Here is a 26,311-nt window from a genome sequence, read left to right as displayed (position 1 = left end):
TCATCCTTAGCACTTCTTTTATTAGTTATTCATCACATGTAGAAGAGGTAATCTGACTCCATGGTGAATCACTACCTCAAAGCTTCAAAATACTAACTTTTATGTGGTAATTTTATAACCTATAGTGAAGAACGTGAAGTTTATTTTTCAAATGTTCAACAACATTTACACTAGCATTCAGATTACTTCTTTCTTGTTAGCGTATTGTGTAGTACAATTACTAGGTGCATAATAACTCTTTTATTTTGCCAATGCTTACTTCAATTTTAGAGGTGCATGCAGTAGTGGATCTATGGTGGGTAAGGGGGCTATGGCCCCCCCTTGGACATCCAATTTACACTAGATGGAATGGCAATTTTTGTTCGGACCCACAATACTTCTGGGAGTTTACCCCATACTTGTCCCTATCCGCAACTGGGTCAATGTAAACAGCACTTTCATTTTAATTTTACACCACTTTCAATTAAATAAAATGCGGTGAAACACATTTATTTGTCAAAATATTGAATAGTTTAAATAATTATGGGGAAAAAATAATTAATTAAGGAATAAGATATGAAGTAAATAATTAAAAATGACACTAGTAGCCTGAATATCATTTACACTAGATAAACATCGACATTGAACAAGTATCAACACTTTCTTCCTTCAACCGGTTGTGTCTGTCAGTCACAACTAGATGTACTGGCTGAAAAACCTCTCTGCATCCACAAAGCTAACTGGTCGCTAGATTGTGCAGAGTGTTGCATTTCCAAACTCGGTTTTTTCTTGGCAGATGGCAAGAAATATTTGCTTAACATCGCAGAAGCTGCGAGGGTTCTCTCACAACCTCTCTGGCAGCTGCTGATGAAACTACATGTAACTATTGTAATGCGTAAAGTGCGTCCGGGAAGGTTGGAGGTCGAAGAGCAGGTGGGAGAAGTTAATGTATAAAAAAAATATGTATATATTATGTATGGAAATAATGTAAAGAGATTATTAATTGAAACTATGAATATGTATGTTCTTTTTGGGAATTCAATCCACTTTACTTTCATTATGTAATTAATCATTACACTTGTTTCTTTTGTTCTTCGGTATCGTCTCGCGTGTCCCAAAAGGGGGGAGCATTGAGGCCAGATAGCCACTTACGTTACGTGTGTGATGTGTGTTAATGTGTTTTCTTTGTTTTCTTTTATGTGTTTGTGGAGCATGAATGTTGAGAGGAGAGGGAGATAAATTGGAAGTTTACAGGCATGCCGCAGGACTGCAGCGAAGAGATTGGTCCTCTCTGAGGGCAGTCTTGAAGAAGATCGCCACTTTACTTCCGCGGCTGACCACGGCGGAGTAACTTGGGCGACGGGCGGCCAGCGGTCCAACTGCGATGCCAGTTTAAAGACCCGCGCGTATGGAGAAGAGCGCGCGCGGGCCGAACAGACAACAAATTGTGTCGTCTGCTATGCGGTGTTGGGAAAAACGGCAACACTGTGGGTGCTAGGTAGTCAGCGTGGCGAAGGAAACCGTTCTCTCGGTCTGCAACCTTCCCGCTGGACGCACCTAACTTGAACTCTCCTGACTTGAGATAATTCTCAGTGATGAAGCATGGACTTCGGAGTATGTGGGTTGTATGATTGTGTGTGTGTTAGCGTAAGGTATGTGGCTGTTGGTTTCATTTTGGTTTAAGGGGAAAGATCAATTTATTGTTGTAATTTTGGGGGAACCCATATTTGGGACTATTCAGTGGACATTTGTCTCCAATTTATTTATTCATGTGTGTGAGGTTCGTCGAGTGCAGGGGTAATTGTGATGTCAGTGGATTGGAGTCGTTAGTGTGGATCAGGGAAAATCTTATTTTGTTTAATGGAACTGTCATTTTGTAAAAAACTCAAAAGGTGCAATTGTTAAATAAATGCCCAAGTTGTGGTACGATTTGTTTTATAGAAGTGATTCTCTTTTCTTTTGGTTTATTGATCCCTTGCGTGAGGTGTCCCGGACGAATCCTCGTGGTTCTTTTAGTTTTAATTAAATGATTTCTCCACTGTTAGCTAGTCGCGAGCAAATTTATGTAAAGCGGTACTACCCTCGTCTTTTGGGTTCTGAGATTTGGCATTGGTAGTTGTAAGAGGGTTACTTTATGGCGTTACACTATCCCTGAAGCAGTAAGGCCCAAAACCCAGTGTCGTAACGAGGGACGGTCTGGACACCCCCCTCCCAAAAAGTAGACACTCAATTACATTGCCTCATCATAAAAGAAAACAAAATACAGCAGACTACCGATTATCTGGCTGCGGTTTATCCGTGTTGTGGCTCTTATTCAAGCATGAGTTCCTCTTTGACGTTTTCCGTGATCTTTTTAAAAAAATTAATTGGATGCAAAAACACCAGATTTTTTTATTTTAATGCAAGGCTAAACCGGGCTTATTATTTCTGTTTGAACCTTCTTCGTAAAAGGATATTATTTTATTTATTTTTGACAAGGAATATTTCAAGTATACTTGGATGCCTGCTCTAGCATGCAGACGATTATCAGCGGCAGGAAAAAAAAAACTCTCGATTAATTTTAGAAGCTTCTTCAAATGTTAACCAATTGCAAATTAAGGGAAATGCTGTCTATAATCCATAATTGTATATTTCATATCTCAAATGTCCAACTAAGCCGGTGTCCCAAGGTCAAATTTACAGAGAAATTTTTGGACCAAGACCAAAAATTTTGATGCAAACGCATTTGGTCCAAAAATTTGCATGCAACAGGCTAGGGTCTCCTAAGATGCATCTCATTTGGATCAAAAGATGGAAAACAAACAAAAGAGGATATTTATATAAACAGAAGTGTAAGCTTGTGAAGTGGAGGATTCTGTCTTATATAGCAGTCCAAATTGTCTGACCAGGCCTCTTGAACATTAAGGGCCGGTTTTATAATGTCTGGCTAAACTGGAGTTTAAGCTAAGCGTCGGTTAAGACCCAAAATTCTGTTTTATAATCGATGGTTAAGTCAAATCTGAGCGTTTAAGTGGTAGTCAAGCTAAACCATGGATTTCCCTTGGGTAAAAGGTTAACGTGAAGTTTAAATTGTTGAAAATGGCGGATGTTTTGAAATGCTGAAGTACCCTACGATAATATACGGAAGAAATAATCGACCAAGCGCAGCATCCTCCGTTTTTATCCGTATCTACGATATCAGCAATCAATTTCCAATATTTTTAGCACCATACTAGCAATTTAATAAGTGAAATATTTCCATAAGACCGGTGATATATCCGGAACGGACCACTGTTTTCATGCTATTCGACGTATTCTACGGTATACTCTACGAAATCCTTACAAACATCACAAGTTTGATAATAATCACCATCCAATAAATAATATTGTCTATTCTATGGACTGCAGTCGGAGATCGTGTGCCAAACCCCTGAAAATGTTGAAGTTATGCAATATTTGTGCCGGTGTAGGAGTTTGTTATGATTTGTGCCAGCCAAGTGAGATGATGAAAAATATTAGAATTACATATCGGAGAGAAAGAAGGAGGTGTAACAGGAGTGTAGGTATAGAAATCTGTTATTACCTGGTTTTGCTGACTTCATCAACGAATTTAAAATGTGTCGGTGTTTACAAAGACAGTTTGAATTAGAAGAACAGCCAAGTTTCGTATTTGGCAATCGAAAGAGAGAAAAAGATCGTACTTACTGATTGCATTCTGATTTACTAGCATTTGATGTCACTATAGAATTTATAATCAATTGTGAGGATATATGTTATGAGGTGAAAATATTTTCGTATTTCCTTTTCCAAAAGATATGTTTGTCAAAGTACTACAAAAAAAATTGTAGGTAAGTCCATTAACAATATCTGGTGTACGGCTTGGTATTTCTTGGAGATAAATATGTAGGAATAAGTGAGGCAAGTGAAAGATTGCGTGAAAAAGAAAGGATTTTGCATGTTTCGTACGTAATGTATACAAGATACTGTTTGAGTTTTCTTTGGAAGCTGAGAAAGGCAAATTGATGCAACCAATACAGCTCGTGTGGGTAAAAAAGTAAGAATGACTGATTTGCTCATGAGATGGTATGACATATTAAGGAATTTGTTAGGCAAATGAGCCTTTAGAGTGTGGAAGTTTACTAATTATTGTACTTTTTGTGACTAAGTAATGACTTCTCATTATTTTGATAGAAAAAGATTTGGAAAGGCACCGTAAGCAAGAGAAGTCTTCTCGTCTCTGAGTGTTCTAATGTGTAGCCTTCAACGGAAAAAAATGCGACTTTATTGCCTAAGTGCAGTTCGTAGCCAAACATAGGTTATGTACTATTAAAACCTCCTAGCAAATTATCTACCATCAAAAGTAGCTTCAGAGCTATAGAATCAGTGGTGCATCTGCCATCAAAAGTAGCTTCAGAGCCATAGAATCAGTGGTGCCCATCTAGATACCTCATGTTAAAATATAAGAGTGCCAATTTGGTTACCAATACTTATCTTATTTCAGGTTTGAATATTTTAATATGGTGAAAGTAAACAATTCGATACTTTATCCTGAAAAAGTTTGATTTTATTCCACACATTTGAGCCTTAATTCAAGGAGAGAATTTGGACCCTTGCACCTGAAGACTCATGGAACATCAAAGCCAGATTAATCAAAGAAATATTATTTTAAGGTTCTTAAGCATTGTCTGCTAAGGGAATATATTTATTGAGGTTCTCAAGCATTGTCTGCTAAGGGAATGTTTGAAACAATCAGAGTCAGTTGTATTTCTTACAATATTGAGCCAGCTGGGCTACTCTTGCTTGCAATTGGGGAAAGCTGTTGTCTGTGTACATATGTATTTGCTCATGAGGTTGAATTTACAGGAAATGACTGCATTCACCACCATTACATTCATTATTTTCCATGCTTATCAGTGACTACTGAAATTTTTTCATCGATAAGCTCTTTCAAAGTATTTTGTATGATATTGAGCAAGATATGGTGAAGTTCTTCATATTAGTAAAATTAGACATTGCAGTATTTCCACTGAGTTTTATTATAATAAAATCAGTGGAAATATTGCAATGTCTAATTTTACTAATAACTCTTTCAAAGTCTTAAGTGGGATCCTTGGTATGGTTTCTTCCTAAAATATTAACCCTTACTACTACTTGTCAACGTTTAACTAACTAATATGTTTAATAAGTCTTCAAAGGATAAGTGAAGACATATTCCTATAACAGCCAATTTATATCACATATCTGGTACACTCGTTAGTTTCTTGGGATGTCAATCCCATACGTAGCTTTTATTAATTTTTTCATGCTCCATCCATTGAACTGTCACTAATGAGTACATACGTTCAAAAAATCTATTAGGTATAATATCATCAACACTTATAATAATGCATGACTAGATATCTCATTCCATTACTTACTGTTAGAAGTGATCTACTCATTAAGGTTGACATAGTTTTTTGTAACATACATGGTTATTCCATTTATTCCAGAACCATTGTCTCCCTGCCCTTGCTTGTTACTCAAAATCCTTACCTTAATCACTGTTGTCAGCATTTCAAGCTTGATATACACTTCATCTACATCATTTATATCTAATTCATCTCCTGCAATTATTCCCTCACCTCACTTATCAGGTCTAGCTAGCACTTCCTACTTCCTTTTCCTGTCAATATTATCTATACATTCCTGTATACCTCTATTCTTATCCTCCTTCTGGGTCAAAAATACCAGTTCCATAGCAAACCTTACTCCATATATCTTAACCAGACTTCTATTTGCACTTTGGTACTGTGATTATCCCTTTAATTCTCCTCTTTTTATTTATTCCAAGGATTATCGCTGTCTCATCTGTCTCGCTCCGATCTGCATCACTAGAGATATATTTTAACATGCATAGCTGCAACATATGTAATGAGAAACAGTCTATGTTCATGTCACAAAGGCAAATTTTCTTAATAAATTTGTGAAAGTGGAGTGGATGTAAGGGAAATTGCTTCTATAATCACTTCATAAATAGAACATGGTACGATAAAATTCTGTGAGGAAGTCATATTATTGCATTTATGATAATGGAAGCACATACATTAATTATAAGTGAGTGATGTCAGTGTGGTGCATTCAGAGATTACTTGGTACAGCATTCAAAAGGATTACCCCAGAAGTAGGTAGTAAAAAAATTACTTACTGTGACAACATGTAACAACATAATTCCATTGAAAACCCATATCCCAAAAAGACAGTTGCAATGAAGGAGTCATCATGATGGAATCCTTACGCTTTGCATTTGATACAAATAAATTCTTTAAATGCTATATAAATAACAGTATATTTGTATAGTGACGGATACATGGGGGGGGGGCTAAGGAGGGTATCCAATTTGCTCCCCTTGGGTACCATCCACTTTACACTAGATAGAATGGTGGTTTATTTCCAACCCCCACTACAGCTGGAATTTTAACCTCACCTAGTCCAACCCCCTTGTCCCTATCCTGGATCCACTACTGTCTTTGTATAATTTAGTACTCTGCTAAATATTTAAAACATGTTCAATGAAAGCTTCATATTTTGTGCGCTGAGAATAAAAGAAAATATCTATCACATGTATAGTATAGTATTCATAAACACCACTGAGAGTTGAAATTTAATGCTTTCATTCTGATTATATATGTTTTTCGACAGATTTTTTATAAATTGAACCCAGCAACTTTAATATCTTTGCACCCCATCTCTTTTCCTTAAATCTTAAATACAATACAAGCCATTGCTGTTGATTAGATATGAAGTTAGTTACGTTAGCACTTAAAACTTATTCTTACACAAGGTTTGCAAAAATAGTATTAACATAAAGAATAGATCCCCCATCCCAAGCTATGTGCCAAAAAGAGTTGCAATATTTGTTACAGATGCATATTTTTATAACAACATGCAGCCTACTGGTAAAGTATGAAAGGTTTGCTGCAAACTGTACATTTATTTAATAATTGGATAGCAGGAGCCCTTGAAGTAACTGTGGTAGGGTTATGCATAAGTTATTCAAACTTTATTCATTCTTCTCTAATTTTAATTTTAGACTGTGAAGCTATGTTCATAATCAGTGATTTCTGAACATCCATTCAATTTAAAATGGCAATGAATACATTCTCAATGGCATTACCATAGAGACTCACAGTCATCCCTATTACAATATCAACTACACTATTGACAGCCAGTATCAAAATATGTTTCACTTTATACTTCAATGGTAAGGGCTACTTGGTGTCATGCAATAGATTTTGGTCTCTCTAATGAAGAAATTTAAACTTAGTTCTGTCCCTTATTGAAAATTTATTTGCCAGAGATTATGGATTTCATGAAACATATTGCTTCTTAACAGTATATATATATATAATCATAAAAAAGATGAGATAATTTAAAGTTATGAAATATCTGCTGCTAGCTGACAATTATATGGCTCAATTCTTTTCGTGTCTGTAACACGAGTGGCACATGGCTGAATATACCTCCTCATTGTGAAAATTTTAATAAAACTGAAAATGATCTATAAAAACACAAAAATCATCAAAGGAATTACCATGAATTGATCATAACAATGACATCATTGTGACAGAAGCCTCGTTATCGTTTTAATGAACACTGATGAATTTTTCTATTAGACGGTGGTTGGTTATAAATTCTGTTATTTAAATTATGGCCATGGTGAGTACTTTGAAAACGGGAAAGGCTTTGATTATTCACAAATTGCAAGTTGTTCCTAATTCCGTAGGGAACACAGAGATGATAATAAATTAGCGTAGGGGCCATACTAACGCTAAGAAGATATATCTTACTGCAAAAGTATGATTAAAATTTATCGTCATTATGATTAAATTGTAGCCTCAAAATGTTCCTAAAATCGCTCTGGTGGCGTACTCAATAGAAAACCATTTCAATTGGTTTCATTATACAAATGAGAATCTTCGTTCTCGAATAATAAGCACAAACAAGGTTAATTTACCACTATTTCTTGCAAAGGGACTCCACCTTGATTCAATCCATTAACAAATAGTAATTCATTATCTCCGTGAAATTTATGGTTTACACGTATAGCAGCACTCATACAATTAACACTTGTATTTGCCAAATATTCACAAATCGAGGCGAGTATTTTTATTTTAACGACACACTGATGATTGACCATAAGATCGTCAACGATTAAAACCGAAAATATTGGCGTCATCTTCGTTTTCAAAGCTAACCATCACTTCAAAACAAACGTAAACAATTCTTTCACCACTCTCCAACTCGATTTTTTTCAATTTTGACTTTCGTCTGTTTCACTTTGCGATCAATTGTTGGTATGAGAATTACAGTAGCTACGCTTTCCTCTCGTTAAAGTTCCCATCAGCCAACTGGCGGTAGGATTTGCTTTATAAAACCCAACCTCTCGTTAAACTCCACGTTACCGTTATCTCCACGTTAGTTAACGTGAGGTTTAACCAGACATTATAAAACCGGCCCTAAAAGAGGCAAAAAATAAAATGGAGGGAGTTGGCCTTAGCCAGAAAGGAGATATGAAAGCGTTGGAATAGGCAAGGGGCCGTTCTTTCAACATACTATTGGTCCCTATTGATGTCTTCAAAAGAGTCGAATCACGCCATTGACGGCTCAGCACCCATTTCAATCCGGCAATGGGCATGAAACACACTTAATGCTCCATTGAGACCGCTTTCAGACTGAATGACTTTTCACCGGCTGCCATTCGCGTGAAATTCAGGCGACTTTGAAGCGAGACAACTGTCTGCAACGCCATGTGCCGTACCGTGAATGGCGGCTGGCAGAAAATCGTTTCTTGAGAAAGTGGTCTTACAATCAGTGGCGCCGACTCCATGGGGCCTGAGGGGGCCCGAGCCCCCTCAAAGATTCGTTTGGGGGGGCGGAGCCCCCTCAATGATTCAAGGAAATAATTAAGTTATATTATGCTTTGTGGAATCACAAAAATATATTGATAATTTTTATTTCCCATGTTTGACGATAGTTACCTTTTAAAATAAATTCAACAATGTGTTAAAACAAATATGTAATTACAAGGCTAAGCAGGTTTACTGAAAACAAGTGGTGTGAATCATGATAGTGTTTCGGTGCTGCGAGACAATTTGAATTTAACCTCTTCCCGGGGCAAGACCCCTGATATGGGCCCCCCCAATATTTTTTATAAGTCGGCGCCCCTGCTTACAATTGAATCATGTACATGTGCAGTAGCAAGATATGTTCCGAGAGCTTGTTCGTAAGTTGATAAACCTATTGACGGCATCGAAAGTTGTTGTTATCCTGAAGAATGCAACACTGCATTGCAATTTTGCGATAGCTCTGTCTATCCATGGTGTCGCTGTACCGGCGTATTGAGCAGTTTATTGTTGAGGCTATAAGAACTGTGAGATTGGCCTCGATGAGGTGGCATTTCTCCTAGCTCCTTTCTCTCTGGTGGCATTTCTCATTTCTCCTTCCATCTACTCGCGCCTACTCAGTTTCGGACTCTTCATCGCTCATCAAGGAGAAATGCCACCTCATCAAGGCCTTCCAAAATAACGGCTCCAATGTAAAAAATATCCTCAAAGCAGCCAGAAAGGTAGAAGAGAAGACATCTATGGCCTTAAAAGGGCCTCTGAGGAGCCGGCACTACAAACATTGAAAAAACCCATATGTGCCGTACTGCCTTTTCTTTGTGGCTGGAACCATGGAGAAAATCGCGAGAATACTCAGGTGACATGAGGTGGTGACCAGATACATCTCCCTCTCCAAGACAGCAGATTTACTCTGCAATAGCAAAGACAAACTGCCTGAAAGCATCCACGAAGGAGTATAAGAGGTGAAGTGTGATTGCGGCCAGGCACACAACAGACAAACGTCTAGAGCTCTTAGATGCCGCCTTCAAGAGCACCGCAGGGCCATTAAAAACAGGCAGTTTTTTACCTCAGCCATCGCCATACACACATGGAGCGGAGCGAAACACAATGTAAATGTGGAAGAAGCAACATTGATAACAAAAGAAAGACACTATTATCCGAGACTCATCAGAGAAGCAATCTAAATAAAGAAAAACCCATATAATTTCAATAGAGAAGATGGCTACACACTGCCCAGCTGTTGGAAATAAGTTTTCAGCGAAAACAAGAAAGCACATCAAAACTAAAAGGCAAATTTGCGGTTAAAAAATCATGTAAATGCAGTCATCATGCCCATGTCACATTTATTCACGTGCATCGCATCAATATCGCATATGCAATTTTCAAGTAGCACCATTAAAAATGAAATATTGGATAAAAATTACCTCAGAAAAGTTTGCCTTGATGTTTGTGGAGTCTCTTTTTGTATCAGAGAAGCTTTCACCAACATTCCTTGAAGAGTAAAATTCACATTGCATCATGTCAAAAAATATTGGGATCGTTGCTTTCCTCAGCTCAGTTTCAGGAATAAGAGTCATCTCAAGAAACGGTCCAACAAGTGAGGGCACAAAATGAATCTTGTACTGGCCTGCAAAAAATTATTCAATCATAAGATAATGATATCAATTATTGAAGGCTCAATCATCAAGTGGTAGTTGAAAGAAATGGATTCCTTAAGGCCATAATCTTTCCTGAACCTGCTAAGGGGTTGTGTGAGTGAAGGAATGGCCTAGAATGGAGGCCAAGAAGAATGCCAGAGCAGAGAGAACAAAATTAGACAAGGAAACAGAAGAACACACACTCATACTAGTTCACACACAGGCCTTGCAGATTTGCTCTCGGAAACAAATTTCAGCATAGTGCATTTGCACTCACTCTGGTTTCAATTATGCCTGTGAGCATACATATGTAACAATAAAAATGCTGAAAGTAAAAATGAAAACCACACATACACTTACACATCTTATTAAATGCTCCGATGTAAGAGAAACCCAATCCAACAACACCCAATACATCAATCAAAGAGTGATGACTGACTTGTGGAGCCACCTAATTTTCACAAATGTCAATACTGATTGTAGTTCATTTGAACAATTTTCATATTCATCATCCTGATGCAAGCTTCAAACACTGTCCACTGATAATGTTTCATATTTTTATGTCGTCTGCATTAACAATATGTCGTGAAAGATCACGTAACTAAACAGCGTACATATTATGCATGACTTTTCCGGAAAATTTAGTACCTATATTGCCTTGTGGTTTCCAGCCATTCAACTTACCCAAGTTAAACCACATGCTCCTAATTTCAAATCCAGTTTCCCTTCTCATGTCCTTATAACGCATAATAATCCGTGACCGCTTGTTTTGGGAAAAGTTGTCCAATTGAAGGGCAGGCTGAGTTAGAAAGGCAATGGCACAATGGAAGAAATTACTCCAAGCCTGCTGCTCAAAATTTTGTGAGAAGCGGTCCCTAATTGTATGTGAGAAATATCTCAGCGACTTCAAAATCACACTGAAATAAAAACAATGATGATTGTCAGAAAAAATTTCCTCATAATTAGGGAAGAAAAGGTTAAGATTTAAGAATAATGACAATAACAGTACTGTATTATGGGCAAATGACCCAGTTAAAAATTAATGCACATTAACTAAACAAAAATTATTCCACAAAAAATATAGAAAGTAATTAAATATAGTACACACTGAATTCAGTCAAACATTTGCATAAAAAATACAAATATTAAAAATATGCATAAGAGTTAATATGCACAATAAATTTGTGAATGTGATTGACTTATTAATGAACAAGGCTTATAAAATGAGAATCACAATTCAAAATTCATAGATAGAGAAAAACATGATATTTAATAGTATACGTATGAAGCTCAGTTTGACAAGGGAAAATAATCACCGGAAACTCGCTCATCATATCAGGTGCTCATAACTGAAGGTGAAGGTCGAAGCCCACCAATTATGTACCACATTCACCTTAAATAACAGCTTTTATTTTGTGACAGTGCTATTTCCCAGAGGAATAACATCTGCATTTGAGTTAAATTGCATATTTGTAAATAACTTTTCAAATGAAATACATCGAAATAATTACTAGCACTAGTTTCAAAAAACCATGGATCTCAAGCTGACGATAACATGATCATGGATCCGGGATGACACGGATTGGTGCGATGCATCCTTTGCAGTGCGGAAATGCACAATCTATTTATCAAGATACTGCACCGAGCAGTTTTATTGCACAAAGTTGCATGAGAGGCGGTGTCGTGGGGGGATGTGGTCCCTTTCGAGCATGTGGTGCAATCACACCATCCGCAACACTCGAAAACAATAAACATCAAGCTCTCAAGTAGGCAAGTACCGCACAATCTTGCCGTAACGCAGCATGCAGTCGGAGATGCATGGCTTTAGAAAACAAGTGCTTAAAGCCATACACTCAGTTGCAGTTGCTCTTTGCCATTCATTGCTATCAGTCAGTGTTGCTCAGCTTTTCTTTCCCCTCTTCAACATTGAAGAGATCTATATAATCTGGCATACACAGACATTGCTTCTGAAATCAATACATACATGAATAGTATGTCACTTTCGCACTTGTTTTCATCTAATTTTTGTTACCATGTCCGAAGACTTAATTTCCCAGATCTATTGAAGTTTCATTTAAATGCATTAATGGCATCAACTGAAGACATATAGGAGCAGAACTGACAGCAGACGGAACTAAGCCAATGCTGTCAACTAGGTTCTTTTCAAATCATCCATTTTCCAACTGGAAAATCCAATGACAAAAAACCAAGTTAATTCCATCCTTTACCCACGCCACTTGCACTCTCATGTCATCTACGTAATTGGCTAGATGCTTACCTGCCCTCCACCCACTAACCTCTGTTCATTTGGATTAAAGAAAAAGAACTACGAAGGACTGCAACCTCATGAAACATGCCACGGAAGGCTATAAATTTTTGAGAGTCACCCGAGAGTGTCAGCATATTTTTGAAGCCTGAGATAGCACTCTCATAACAATGCAGAATAACTCAGCAGTAATCAGTTGTTGATAACGAAGAGTTTTGCTTCATAAAATTAGAAGTGGAAAATCAAATTAATATCCAAGTGATGACATGACTTAGAGAGAATCACGGCCTGAATTTATATTCTTATAATACGGAACCTGTCAGCCAATGATCATGCTTGGCGTAGGAGACATTGCAGACAAGTTTTCGACACTACAGCAATTCTCTGACTATTCATAACTTAGATGTAGCACATCTTGCATCCTAACCTGTAGTTGATTAACGATACTACTAGAAAATACATTGTAAAATGCATTGAGATCCCTCCCCAGCTCTGGCACAGCATTCTCAGCCAGGTGTGACCATTTTCAGAGTTATATTTCTGCAGTCACCAGTAGACTAGTGATCCCATATATTTTCAAGTTAGCTTGTTATACATTGCTCTAAGGGACCCCGTAATACCAAAAGCATACCAAGGCATGGACATCTTGGCCTCACCATATGCATATTTTATTACATGCTAACTTATAGCCACTTGGTGGTGCAGTGCCAAACACAATCGCATAAATACGTGCATTTTGCTATATGCCCTACTCACTAAAATGAGCCTCAACTGCAATACTTACAATAATTAAAGTAACGTTCAAGGTCCATCACAACACAATTCATCAACATTTAACAATCCTTCTAATAATAATAATAAGGTACTACTGGGATAAAAGCTAAAATTTTCAAAATAATTAAAAGAGAATCCAATAAATGCAGAATTTTATGAAGTTCAAAATAACAGAGAAATTTAAAACCAACAATAGAATGCAACCAAATAGCCAATATATCGCCAAAAATTTAATACTAGGAGTATTACCTGTTTTGCAGCATAATCATTTCACACCAATCTTTAGCAAAGACAGGCCTTGAGACCATGTCTTTAAACACCAACAATATTTCCATTAAGAAATCCAGAAGATCTGTGTTTGTACGAAAATGATTTATATACAACTGGAAATGAATTGGTGTCATTTGTCTGAATATTGCAATCATCACAGCCACTAAATTACCCTGAAAAATGTAATATTCAAATAATGTAAATTGAATTAATTTTAATATTCAAATTCACCACAGACATAAGTTACTCTATCCCAACTAAATACAGAAGAAATGCAATAATAAAGAATTCTCAAAATGTTAGGTACCTATAGTTTCTTAAATTTGATTTTTTATATTATGCAGAAAAAATGTTGGCCCAAGGAGCACTTAAAAAGGCCCCTCTTTCTACTTTTGGATTAATATCAGTGCCCTTGGAGCCAGCCAACATTCACCACTGATTCTATGCAAGGGGACGTACTGTCTACTGTGACACTGGTCACAATGTCTCATGACAGCCAGATCTAGCTTCCATCTTAGGACAAATCTAAATGGTTTGACTGTAGTTACATATTGCAGTATTTCATATTGTGTGTACATTTAGCAAACAAAAATAAATTATCATTTCATGGGCAATGAATGGTTCCATCCACTTACCACCAAAGGCCCCTCTCGGTCCATGGCAATGGTCGTCTGAATCACAGTCCTTAAAACTATGAGCATGATATGTGAGATATCATCCACCGTAGAGCCAATATCCTTACGGAAAAGAAGCTCCATTATGTCACTCAAGATTTTCACACAAAGTTCAACCTGTAAATAAAAAAGGCAATTTGTGTGAATCAAGACACTAAATCATAGCCTATTTAAAGATCATATATTCTACATACAACAAATTCAAATAATGAGGAATGCCACCTAAAAATACTTTACTTACCATATATCTATTACAACTGATTGAATATCACAATTGTGGAAAAAATAGGCCCTAAGTACACAAAAGAAAAACTGGTACTCATGCCATATTTCCTACAGCATAACCCTGCTTTATCAAGAGTACCAACTAACATTTGAGCTTCAATGTTAGCACCAACTCTCGTTTGGCAATGCCACAACCACTTTTAAGCTATCAGCCATCATAATTCCATTTCATATAAATAGTCATTTCCTAAACCCTGGTGATCTTAATTAATGCAAACCAATTAAGTTACCCAGCAAATTTTAAACCAAAAAGCCATCACAGAAGAAAATAGATTCCGATATACAAAATTGAAATCTTTGGTCATCTGAAATGGCACATGATTTGTGTGATACATACCAGAGATAAACTGTACACATGATTTTCACCTATTATCAAATCAAATGTAATATGAACATGAAAAACCCTTCAAATAGACAAATCAAAAAATGTTCAACTCTTCTAGATAATAGGTTGAGCAAAAGACCTCATTTGAGGCTTAAAAGATATAACACACCTCTCAGGAAAAGTAACCTGAAGACAAAAATATTTCTCATAATAATCCACGAGGTCGGACGTTCTGTTAGTAAAATTAAGAGAAAGAACAGTCAGCATGATACAAATCAATGAAAAAATATTAATGAAAGTAAAAGAAAGCTATAGAAATTTACAAGTTCTAAAATTGAGTATGAAAAATTAACCAGGTCATTAAGAGAGACCAACTTAATTCCACCAAAATGTCTTGTTTCATAAGTTTCCGAGAAACTATGCTACTTTCTACAGCAAGCAGTATTAAGTACAAAACACACCGTGAGAAGTGTGCGAGATTGGAGCATGGATTTTTTCTTCCCATCTAAGAACTACTTGAATAAATGTCACACCTACCTCCTCCGAATACCCTCTGTGGCTATGCAGCCTCTGTTTGCACGTCCCTAGGACTTTGGCAACCTTGGCAACAGATTTAGACTTGTTGCGCAGTTCTACACCACTGCGACCCTGCTGAAAGTGGCAAATTTATATTTCTACCATCCCCCAAACTTATGATTGTTGTTGTTGGCATCATATAATTGAACAATGGGGTGTTAACTCCGCCACAGACAAAGGAATAAACAAGAGTGCTCACTGCATGGTCAATAATGTAGCATGCTACGGAGTTAGTTCTGCTGCTGAAATGTAGGTGGCTTATTGGTAAGCCTGTCATAAAGAGTGATTTCATAGTAGTAGTAGTAATATCACCATATCTTTTTCTGTGAAATTCTTTGCATGAAGTCTGTCGTCATAGCATATTACAAGAGAGCCATTAGATGGTTTTGTGATTTCCAACATTTTGTGTTGAAATAGGTAAATTCACCAGGTGGATGTGGATTCACTTCCCAGTCTTTGATAATCAAAAAAGCTCTCATGGAATACACTCCAACAACTCACTTGGCTCGCTCCAACAAACATCACAGCGCAATGCAGGGTGATGTTGCCACTGCCTTGAGCCCATGCGACAGAGGGTTCTTCAGTGAATTGTCTATGCTTCACCAGCAAACCAACTCCACATCCACTAACAATACAATATTCACAGTGCAGTGAGCACCCTGGCTATCCCTTTCTCTATGCTTCCGCATAGAAGTTATATGAAGCATGTGAGTATGTTATGTTGATTTTCTGCTTTGAAATTAGAAGAAATAAAGGAAATCAATCATAGGGAAGATTCATGAGGCAATACCTTTTTCATTACCATGCAAATGGTAACTTCATGCTTGACTAGTGAGAGCGAAAGAGACTCAATTGTTACAAAAATTACAAATTACATCCTTCAGGTCACATCTAGAACTTTCAACAGAGATTCCCACATGAAGGGCTCTTGTCAAGGACAAACACAACAACTAAAGTTACGAATGCATTTCCACAAATATTGTTATGTTATGAACACAAAATAAGCAAACAAAAACTGTTGCTCCAGTTTGCCAAGGCTGTTCAAAGTCACCAAACCTATCACATTCCTTCACCAAAATGCAGTAAAGCTAATACCGTCACCAGTCATTGTACGCTAAGCAAGACTAAACAAGGAAGTTTTCTTTCACATACCTGTTTCCAATTCTAACATCAGTGCATGTATGTACAGAAAGAAGAAAGATCATAGATCAGTACAGCATTCTAAAAGACTTTATTTACTAATCAATAATGCTATTACTGTATAATGCCAAACAGTCTATAGTATGTACAGCTTTTAAACATTCATGAAAAACTATTATCATCTGGGGACTGAGTTGGCATGAAAATTCTAAGCAATAAAAGTATTTTGCTTCACCTTTTAGAGACAGATTTTGCAACAATACAAAATTACTTTTTTTCTGAAGAAGTTATTAAAAAAGCAGAACTAATATCCTATCTAAATGAATAGTAGCACCTACTCAGTCTTCAGAGGTAAGATAGATCATAAAACGTAAAAAGTCTCATGATACAAAACATAACAGAAGAATTTGTTTCCATGTGATAGATGAATCATAAATTTGAGAAAGATATCACAGTTAACACAAGAATTAATAAAAAGCGGAAGATCAGACAGCTGTTTTGTGCACTTAGCAAGACAAAACTTTATTCTACGGAGGAAATATTGACACAATTAAATCAATATCCCCTTGGTGTACCTACAAGTAGCAAACCATACAGCCTAACTAATTATAAATGCCATAAAGTTTTAGAATATTATGAAAACATTGAAATTTTCAGAATTTTAAAAATATGTTATACTTTGTCATACTAAAAACATATGCTTCTTAAAAGTTTCCTTAAATCTCCAATTTCAATAATAATAAATATCATATCTGTGATACACCAATTTTAGACTGCTCAGTGGGGCTAAAAAAAGCTATTTTCGTGTTAAAATTTCGAAATATTTTCAACTGTCCGATTAGGTTTTAAGATAGTCAAGAAAGCTTTGGCAATAAAAGAAAACATTTTGTGGGTTTATGATGTTTGTTTACGAGGCCACATAATCCTTAAAAATGCTCCAGCAAATGAGAAAACAAAATTAAAATGAAGTACTTTTGCTAGAGCACGTGACAGGTATGGTAAATCAGACTGCAGGCCAGCAGCAGCAGCTTTGGCTTCAGCATTCGGTACCGAGGGATATGAATGCAGATGCTGCACCCCCAACTTCACATTTTGAAATTTTTGCCAAAAATAAGGTGAGGTGAGAATGAGAAATCGATTGTTAAGAATGATTTTAATGGTGATACCGTGATTAAAGCTATATATTTTCATGGGATAATTGACCTGACTGTATGCGTTAAGAGAAGTGGAGATGGCAAAAAGCGCTAACGAGAACCTCAAGAGGACCACAAATTGCTTGTTCAAGAACCTGTTCCTAAACACATAGGCCATGCTATTCCTTTATCGCAAAAATCACGAAAATTGAAAACACCATCACAGGTGATATTTTGGAAATAAACGTCAGTTTAAGTGGACTTATTTTTGAAGGTGTTGCTAGTTGCCTAACAAATACATATAGGCAAGCACACAATGGTAGAATATGGATCCTGAAAGAGAGAGTTCGAAAGTCGATTCCATGCCTTTCACACACAAACGGCATCTTTTCTAAATTTTCTGATGGTAAAATGACAGGACCTAGTGGTTTAGTTGGGAAAGCTCTATCGGGCTGTCATTAACTTTTTCCAGTTAAGTTTGAACCGATCAAGACCTCTCTTGAAGTACTATTTACTGATTTAACAAAAGACCTAAGTACTGAAAAAAATATGTACTAGTTTGATATTTTTTAACTGGTAGCAACAAGTAAGTGCCCTCCTGGATTTGTAGAGACATCCTGACACACGCTACATGGATTACTACTACTAACCGTATTTTACGACTCTAAATTGCTCTAAATTCACTTTGCAAGGTATTGGAGGAATAAGCAAAGTGTGTACATTGAAACAGTGTATCCTACAAGTTGCTACGCCATAAAACGTAACCCAAAACTACAAAAAAGGAGCCTGAAAACTGGTGAATATTTATGCAGTTCGCAAGTTACATTAAAGATAAGAATAAGAATGTTATTAACAAATTCTTGCCAAATAATGGACATTTAACCCACCCAGAAAGCACCCTAGTTGAGATGTTAACAGACAGCAGGAAGCACATTCGCCAACTAGCTATCAGGCGAATCATGAATGCTTGAAACCAGGCAAACAATGATGAAACAACTTGAATTAGGACACTTGATATAAATAACAATAAACTTTCAATAAACTTATAGCAAAAGACTACATGGATTTAATTATATGGCAGGATGTAAGTGTAACAGAACCGCCTATTACAATGCACTTATCTCAAGTTTATCCGCACAGAATCTCGGTGATCATTAATTTTGTTGACATTCATTCAGGAGGAATTGATTTCATTTTACTAATTCATACACAAACAGTAGCATGGGCCGTCAAAGAATTAACAAAGTCATCGCAGCAGGTATATGATCAAAGTAAAAGAGATTAAATAATAAGACACTAACTACTAGACAGAACAACCAGGCCAAAATTTGAATCTAAAATAGATTTTTAGATAAAATGTGTTTAAAGGAACTGAGGTACAGATGCAGACATTACGTGCTTTGATGTTTGGATGGTTGGAAGGGCACGGGTTGACTTGGCATGCAACCACCTCCTCGTAGTGAGTCCTGGGTAGTTCCATACAGGCATACTAAATCAATGTAGATTACTAGAGAGTTGCTTACTTATCATAATTATCAAAAGATACAGATGTTCAGAACTACATCAGCTTTAAGGACTTTGCATATCGCTGAAGTATTATTTTATTGTAATTTTATATTTCATTCATTAATTATGTACTATTACATTTATTTATTAAATACTATTACAAATATATAATTTATGGAATATTATAAATGATTTCGACAACTATCGGACCAAAGATATAATTTTTAAACTTATTCAATTTTCACACGATTTGCTATTTCTTACCCTAATTGTGCAGACTAAAATTGGAGTGCCACAGATCTACTTTTCATTATTATTGATACTGGAGATAAAAAGATAATTTTAAGATACATATGTTTTTAGGTTGACAAAGTATTGCATATTACATATGTAAACACGACATACGCTACACTAATACAAGAACAAACATTAACAAACTTGGCCGTAGGGAAATGGGAATATGACTATACAACAAACTTCCTCCTGATATAAAAAATATTTAAAAATTTAACACACTTAAAAAGGTTCCTTCTACTAAGTTCCTATTATTCGTTGGAGGAATACTATGTGAGCAAAGGAAGGGCTTGATGAAATGTTTTACAATGAGTTTTTTCTTTTTTTCTTCTTTGTTTTGAATGTTAATTATGTGATATGTGTGTAGATTGATTGTATATTTTGCTAAGTAACTTATGTTTATGATTGACATGCCTTACAGCTTGACAAACGTACCTTGGTCTTTGGGCAAATAAAACATATTATTATTATTATTATTTTTTAAATTCGGAAAATTTCAATTTTTCATAAAATTATATAACTTTATGGCGTTTGCGCAGTCTAAAGATATTATCTGTTAGGACTAATATTTTATGCCATTTATTCTACTGCCAGTACACAACTTTTAAAACGTACATGTTTTCGATCGGACAATTTTGGCTTTTTTCGTCCCACCCGTCGTTCGTATATATATATATATATATGTTTTGAACAAAAGAGTAGCGGCCCATAAAATAGCAAATATTTAGAGCTGTACATAGTTATCAAACTCTGCCATTACAACATTTCTGGAGATGATGAAATTTTTTTTCTGGTAAAAATTGTCTAAAATTCCCCTCGAGCATAAATATCTTGAATTAAATTGAATTGGCACATACAATGAAGTGTACGACAAGATATAAAAGTGAACTGCATTGAACTCTCTCTCGTAATAGTGCCATTGGAAGAGCATTTCCTGCGCTTTGAGTCAGCCTCCAACTCTCCCCTCTCTGGGGAAGGTCGTATTCTGGCCTCAGGGAGGAGGAGGAGGCTATGGCTAAGCCATTCATCGCCATCTTCACCCTTAATTCAAGTTTGCCACAGACTACACATCAAAAACCTCATGGGTTGGTCAGAGTAGCTCATACTCCATTCGAATTTTATACGAGAGAAACAACACAAAGCTGAAAGGAGATCAGGCATATTTTTCTCACAAATTTCTAGGAAGTGAGAAATCAAAATACATATTTGATAGAGATGGGTCGAATAGCAGATTTCTTGAATTCGAATATCGAATTCGAATATTAAATCATTGCTCGAATATTCGAATACCTCGAATTTCGAATACCTGGAATACTAAATGATGAATGCTGGTATGTTTGACTCGGTTGCCTTTGCAGCAGGAAACACAAGATTTTGGGGAGTAATTTTGATTTCCTTTAAATGATTCGAACAGGAATTTAGCTGATTAATGAATATTTTAATTTTATGGAAACAATTGGGCATATAATTAATTCAACTAACATCGCTTTACCCTCACTCCTGCTGCCAAGTGCTAGCTGACAATCTGAGGCATTTTGCAAAATACAAGCTCTTTTCCACCGGATTTTCTTCAATTATTTTGTTAGTTTTTTTTGTTAGTTATTATTATTAGTCCACCTTTGGGAGTTCTTACGAGATAAGAAGATGAATTGGAATTGCTATCAGGGAGAAACCAAATATTCTGAGAAAATATCCCTTTGTCTGGGACTGTAACAATAAAGATTTATAGCACCACTCATAAATTGTAACTTGATATATGTTTTCGGAAAAAAATACGGCATCAACTCCCGAGAAGCTCTGCTGCTCATATCGAGTTTCGCCAGAATGCTAAGTCTCCGTCGTATTTTGACATTTATTTCTTTGCGTAAAATGCTTAAATAAACTCAGAAATACGTCGTGTTTGGTCTTATTCTTTTTGAAATTACGCGCACATTACTAATATTTCAATTCAATAAAGGTGTAACATCAATTGACGAAAGTCATTCTTAGACACCTTTTGTGCTAATAGATGACTCATGCAGCGGTTGACCTCCACAGAAATGGGGAACTTCCAAGCTGGTAGGAAAAAAAAGGTCAGCGGGGGGAGAAAAGGGAGGGCCAGAAAGACGTTTCTATTGTTCTCGTGTAACTTGGTATTTTTTCGAAGCTAAGGTCTTCGTAATATGATCCCTGCGCGAGCTGTGACCTTTTTTTTATTTCGAAGAAGAGGAAAGCCTCAGAGGGGGGGCTAGTGCTGAATGGAGAGGGATACCGGATCTTGGGAAATGCGCTAATGTAAGTATCCCACGTTACTCACACAGCTGTTGACCTCCAGAAATGGGGAACTTCGAAGCAGGTAGCCAGAAAAAGGTCAGTGGGTGAGAAAAGGGGGGAGGGCGTGAAACACGTTTTTATTGTTCTCGTAACTCGATATTTTTTTCGAAGCAGGGGTCTTCGTAATGCGATCCCTGCGCGATCTGGGGCCTTTTGTTTGATTTCGGAGAAGAGGAAAGCGTCAGAGTGGGTGAGGCAAGTGCTGAATGGAGGGGGATAGCGGATCGTGGGAAATGCCCTAAGGTTGCTATCCCACGGCACTGAGGTTCTCCTGGAGGGGGGAATCGGGGATTTTCGGATTTTTTCACCCGACCATTTTCGGTTCCCCTCGTCGAACTCTTTTCTCCGCTAAAATCCACGAATTTGATGTAATTCGTCAACTTGCGTAAAACGGCGCAGCGAGCACTAAACGACTTGAGTTCTCTTCATTTTTCCGAGTCAACTACCAACGACGTGCGTGCGACAGTGTATGACGCGAAATTCAAAGTATTCGAGGTATTCGAGGCGGTACTTTTCGCATAACTATTCGAAACCTCGAATATCGAATACTTTCTAATATTCGAGGTATTCGAGTATTCGCGGATACTATTCGCACATCTCTAATATTTGATGATAAATAACAGACAATGCAGTGAGATCCCATTTTGGAATATAATGGATAAACTGGTTTAAAGGGGAATTCAACTATTTCCAAAAGCAATTTCAGTGCACCTCTCCATGCGTAAGCCAGCTGACATTGCAGTTCTTTTGATTTGTGGGTCATTACATATATTTCCCCTATTGCCGAGCACATGATTTCCTGACTTTGTCATTGATTTCCCTGATTCAAATCCCCATATTATTTCCTCACCTGGGGCCGTATTCTGTATCTCCAAACTGATCGGTGCAGCACCGATTCGTCGGGTGGAACGTCACACCAACTCCCGCTAAGCAGTCGTGCGATTCTGTAAGAACCCAATCCGTACAGCATCGATGTGAAAGCAAGAGATCATATCGACACCAAAAAGGTGTTGATACGGCCACTGACTAGTGGGTTTCACAAATTCCCCCGTCCGAATTGTACGTTTTATTTTGCTTTCCCCTCATTTCCGAGTAAACAATGAGGTTTGCCGAAATGTTAACCTTTTCTCCCCCTTTGAATTGGCCACTATAAATCATGGTGTCATCAACTATCGATTACCAAGATATTGGTTAATAAACATGAGGTTTGCCACCATGTTATGACTTTCTCTCATTATTACGTTATCACTTTCACTCACTTGGAATAAGCTTTATTTCACTCTATCATCATTTATTTACTCCCTTGACAAAAAAAATATTTTTGATTAAATATAAGATTTGCCGCAATGTTATTACTTTATCTCACACTGAATAGGCAACTATATTTCACTCAATCATCATTTGATGTATCTCTCCATATAGAAATAAGATATTTTTATTTAAATATGAGGTTTGCCGTAATGTTATCATATTCTCTCACTCTGAACAGGCAACTATATTTCACAGTACAATCAGTTGTTGATTCCCTTGGCATAACAATATGATAATTATAATTATACATATATAAGTTTGCCGCAATATTATCACTTTCTCTCATTTCCAATAGGAAACTACATTACATTTTATCATCAGGTCATTGATTCCCTTCACAATAACAGAAGATATTTGTTAATAAGTATGAGGTTTGCCACAATATCATCATTTTCTCTTACTTGGATTGTGTAACTTACATATATTTCACCCAATCACAATTACTTTACTCCCTCGTCATTACACTTCTTTTAATTACTACCAGCTCCATATTTTTATAACAATTTCCTGACTAATTCCTCAAATATAACGTCCACATTTGCTTTTGAATCCTACGTTCACATTCCATGGTATGCGATTTTCGTCTGCTACAGTGCCAATAGTATAACCTTACATTGATAACATTTAAATGGAACTTACTAGATGACAACTATATTACCAAATCATGAATAAATAGCAATATCTGGTACCAATATTTAAAAAAAGAAAATACGATCTCAAGGATAATTTCAGTAATTCATTCCAGCAACAACAATCTCCATCACATGCAAACTATATTTTGATGTTTTAATATTGTTTCCTTTGCTTCTGTAGGTACAGCATCACTACCACACATTATATAAGCATTGTTACAAGTTATCCAATATTGATTATCTTAATCTAACAATAAGTCGTATTATCAGCAAAATGTAATTACATATTTAAAACAACGACAACAAGCTGCGTACCAATGAGTCTTCACTTGTTCATACCCTTCTTTCATTGGTGCTGACACATCACACGACTTCTACCTTTGGATATACAGTACACTCCCGATCATCCCAATGGGCTAATTAACGATGGGGAGAGACGACGGCACGAATAATCGGAAAACACGGATAACCCAAACTTTCACTTAAATTTCTTGTAATGCTCATAATTTACGTAAAAGAAACAATATTTTATTATTTATGCAGTTATTCTGTTATTTTAGAGTGCTTCCTGGACTCAATGAGAGCTTTCTTCACCAGCTCGCGATCTTTTTAGCGGAGTGCAGTCGTGCACTGCGAGGCTTGGAAAACAGGAATATGGTGCTCCCGTGAATGCAGCTACTGTGCGATCGCTTCCATTTTACAAAGGAGATTCTTATGGAAATAATGAGCCCGGTTTATCCTAGCATCAACGCAGTAATTCCGATGATTTTATGCCCGATTTTATTTTTTCATAAAGCCTGCAGAAAAAACTGAGTGAGAGTAAAAATCATGCACAGATAATCTGCAACCCGGATAAACCGCAGCCGGATAATCGGGAGTCTGCTGTATTCGGTTTTTCCCTGTTTGGGAAGGAGGGGGAACCATACCGACTGGTTTAAATCCGACAACCGTACAGAATCGCTGGAAGTGCCGTCTTCGGTAAGGAAACTGTCGTTGGTACGGAATGATGTCCAGTCAGTGGATTTGAAAGGGAAACTGATAGGTGTGGTACCGACGAAATACAGAATACGGCCCTTGTAACAACCCAGAGCCACTAGCATTCCACTGATCTGAGCATTGTGCTACTAGCAAAGCAAACATTACAAAGGAAAACAAGCAAAGACATGTGAATGATTTGGAATGAATACCTAAGAACATGGCTAGTATTATTTCCCGATTTCCCCTTAATATGTTGGAACAAGGCAACTTAGGTGACTTCTCCAGCAATTTGAAACTGCATCAGAAAATAAACTATGTCTAAAAATATTCTAAGTTTGAGAGCTCGATTGATGAGTCTGCATAAGGCTTAAAAAACCTATATTCAGTCTCCAGCAAAAAACACACTATTTTTCAGCTAGTATAAAACTATCAAATGAAGATTTTTTCCCATAGATTCACCAGAGGTAATGTCTAAAATTAAATTAATGTTCATGAAGAGATATTATGATATTTTTTTAACTATTGAATCCACATGAATACAAAAATTCACCAATAAACAAAGGAAAAATCACGCTTCATCGAACTTTGAGAATAGTCATGCAATTACCTAATAGGCTAAATAAACTTTTTTGAAATTACCTTAAACTTAATAAATAACATACTCTTAAAACTATAACACGACACATATTTTGACTGAAATTTTAAGGAAGGGACACACTTAAGAATTTCCCCTTAAATACCGTATTTCTCCGAATATAGCCCCCCTCTGAATATAGTCCCCCCTCCCCCTTATTTTGATGCTTCAGTTTCGGGAAAAGTTATAAAAATGCATTTGAATATTGTCCCCCCCTCTACTTTTACCACGGGCAATTTTGAAAAAAGAAAAATAAAGTGGGGACTATATTCAGACATATGTATACGATATAACAAACACCTTGTAAAGCTAAGAGACATTTTGCGATTATTGTTGCTCATGTAAAAATCGCTAAAAATAAATAATGCTTTTATGAAATGCTTAAGAGAGAGTGACCGACTGCCCATCCCCTAGCACTGTGATGCCCAGCGGTGTTTACGTTGCCTACGGTCCCCAGCCCACGTGCTCAGCACAGGACCTGCAATCGCTTTGATTCCAGGTCCAGGGGAATTTTTCCTCATGGCAATTCATGTATTAAGGATCGATTCCCAACGCAGGGGATTTTTTCCAAAGGCAATTGCACTGAATTTCACTGTCATTAACACAGCAAGCTGGAAATACATGATAAATGTCACAAATACTAAGGTCAGACTACAAGTGTAATTAGAGCTCTGCTGAGAGAGCTAGGCCTACTTGTAGCCTAGGAGGTTGACTCAGATTCTT

The 26,311-nt window shown here is 36.7% G+C and overlaps 1 protein-coding gene across 11 annotated transcripts in view; it reads right to left on the bottom strand.

Moving 5' to 3' along the window:
- The window catches only part of LOC124154723 (dedicator of cytokinesis protein 1), a 186,885-nt gene that overhangs the window by 82,737 nt on the left and 77,837 nt on the right, over positions 1-26,311 (bottom strand). For 5 of the 11 annotated variants that reach the window (XM_046528607.1, XM_046528614.1, XM_046528612.1 and 2 more), the window contains 6 exons: positions 16,800-16,811; positions 15,609-15,722; positions 14,423-14,578; positions 13,767-13,960; positions 11,162-11,394; positions 10,265-10,467 (listed from right to left, as the gene is read on the bottom strand). In XM_046528607.1, the coding sequence (XP_046384563.1) occupies positions 10,265-10,467; positions 11,162-11,394; positions 13,767-13,960; positions 14,423-14,578; positions 15,609-15,722; positions 16,800-16,811 (912 nt within the window). The remainder of the gene's footprint in view (positions 1-10,264; positions 10,468-11,161; positions 11,395-13,766; positions 13,961-14,422; positions 14,579-15,608; positions 15,723-16,799; positions 16,812-26,311) is intronic. The other 6 variants (XM_046528610.1, XM_046528617.1, XM_046528613.1 and 3 more) reach the window with 4 other exon arrangements.

This window comes from Ischnura elegans, chromosome 2 (genome assembly GCF_921293095.1).
Source record: "Ischnura elegans chromosome 2, ioIscEleg1.1, whole genome shotgun sequence".
NCBI lineage: Eukaryota > Metazoa > Arthropoda > Insecta > Odonata > Coenagrionidae > Ischnura > Ischnura elegans.
Note: the sequence above shows the minus strand (reverse complement) of the source record. Positions and strands in the feature narration are given on the sequence as shown.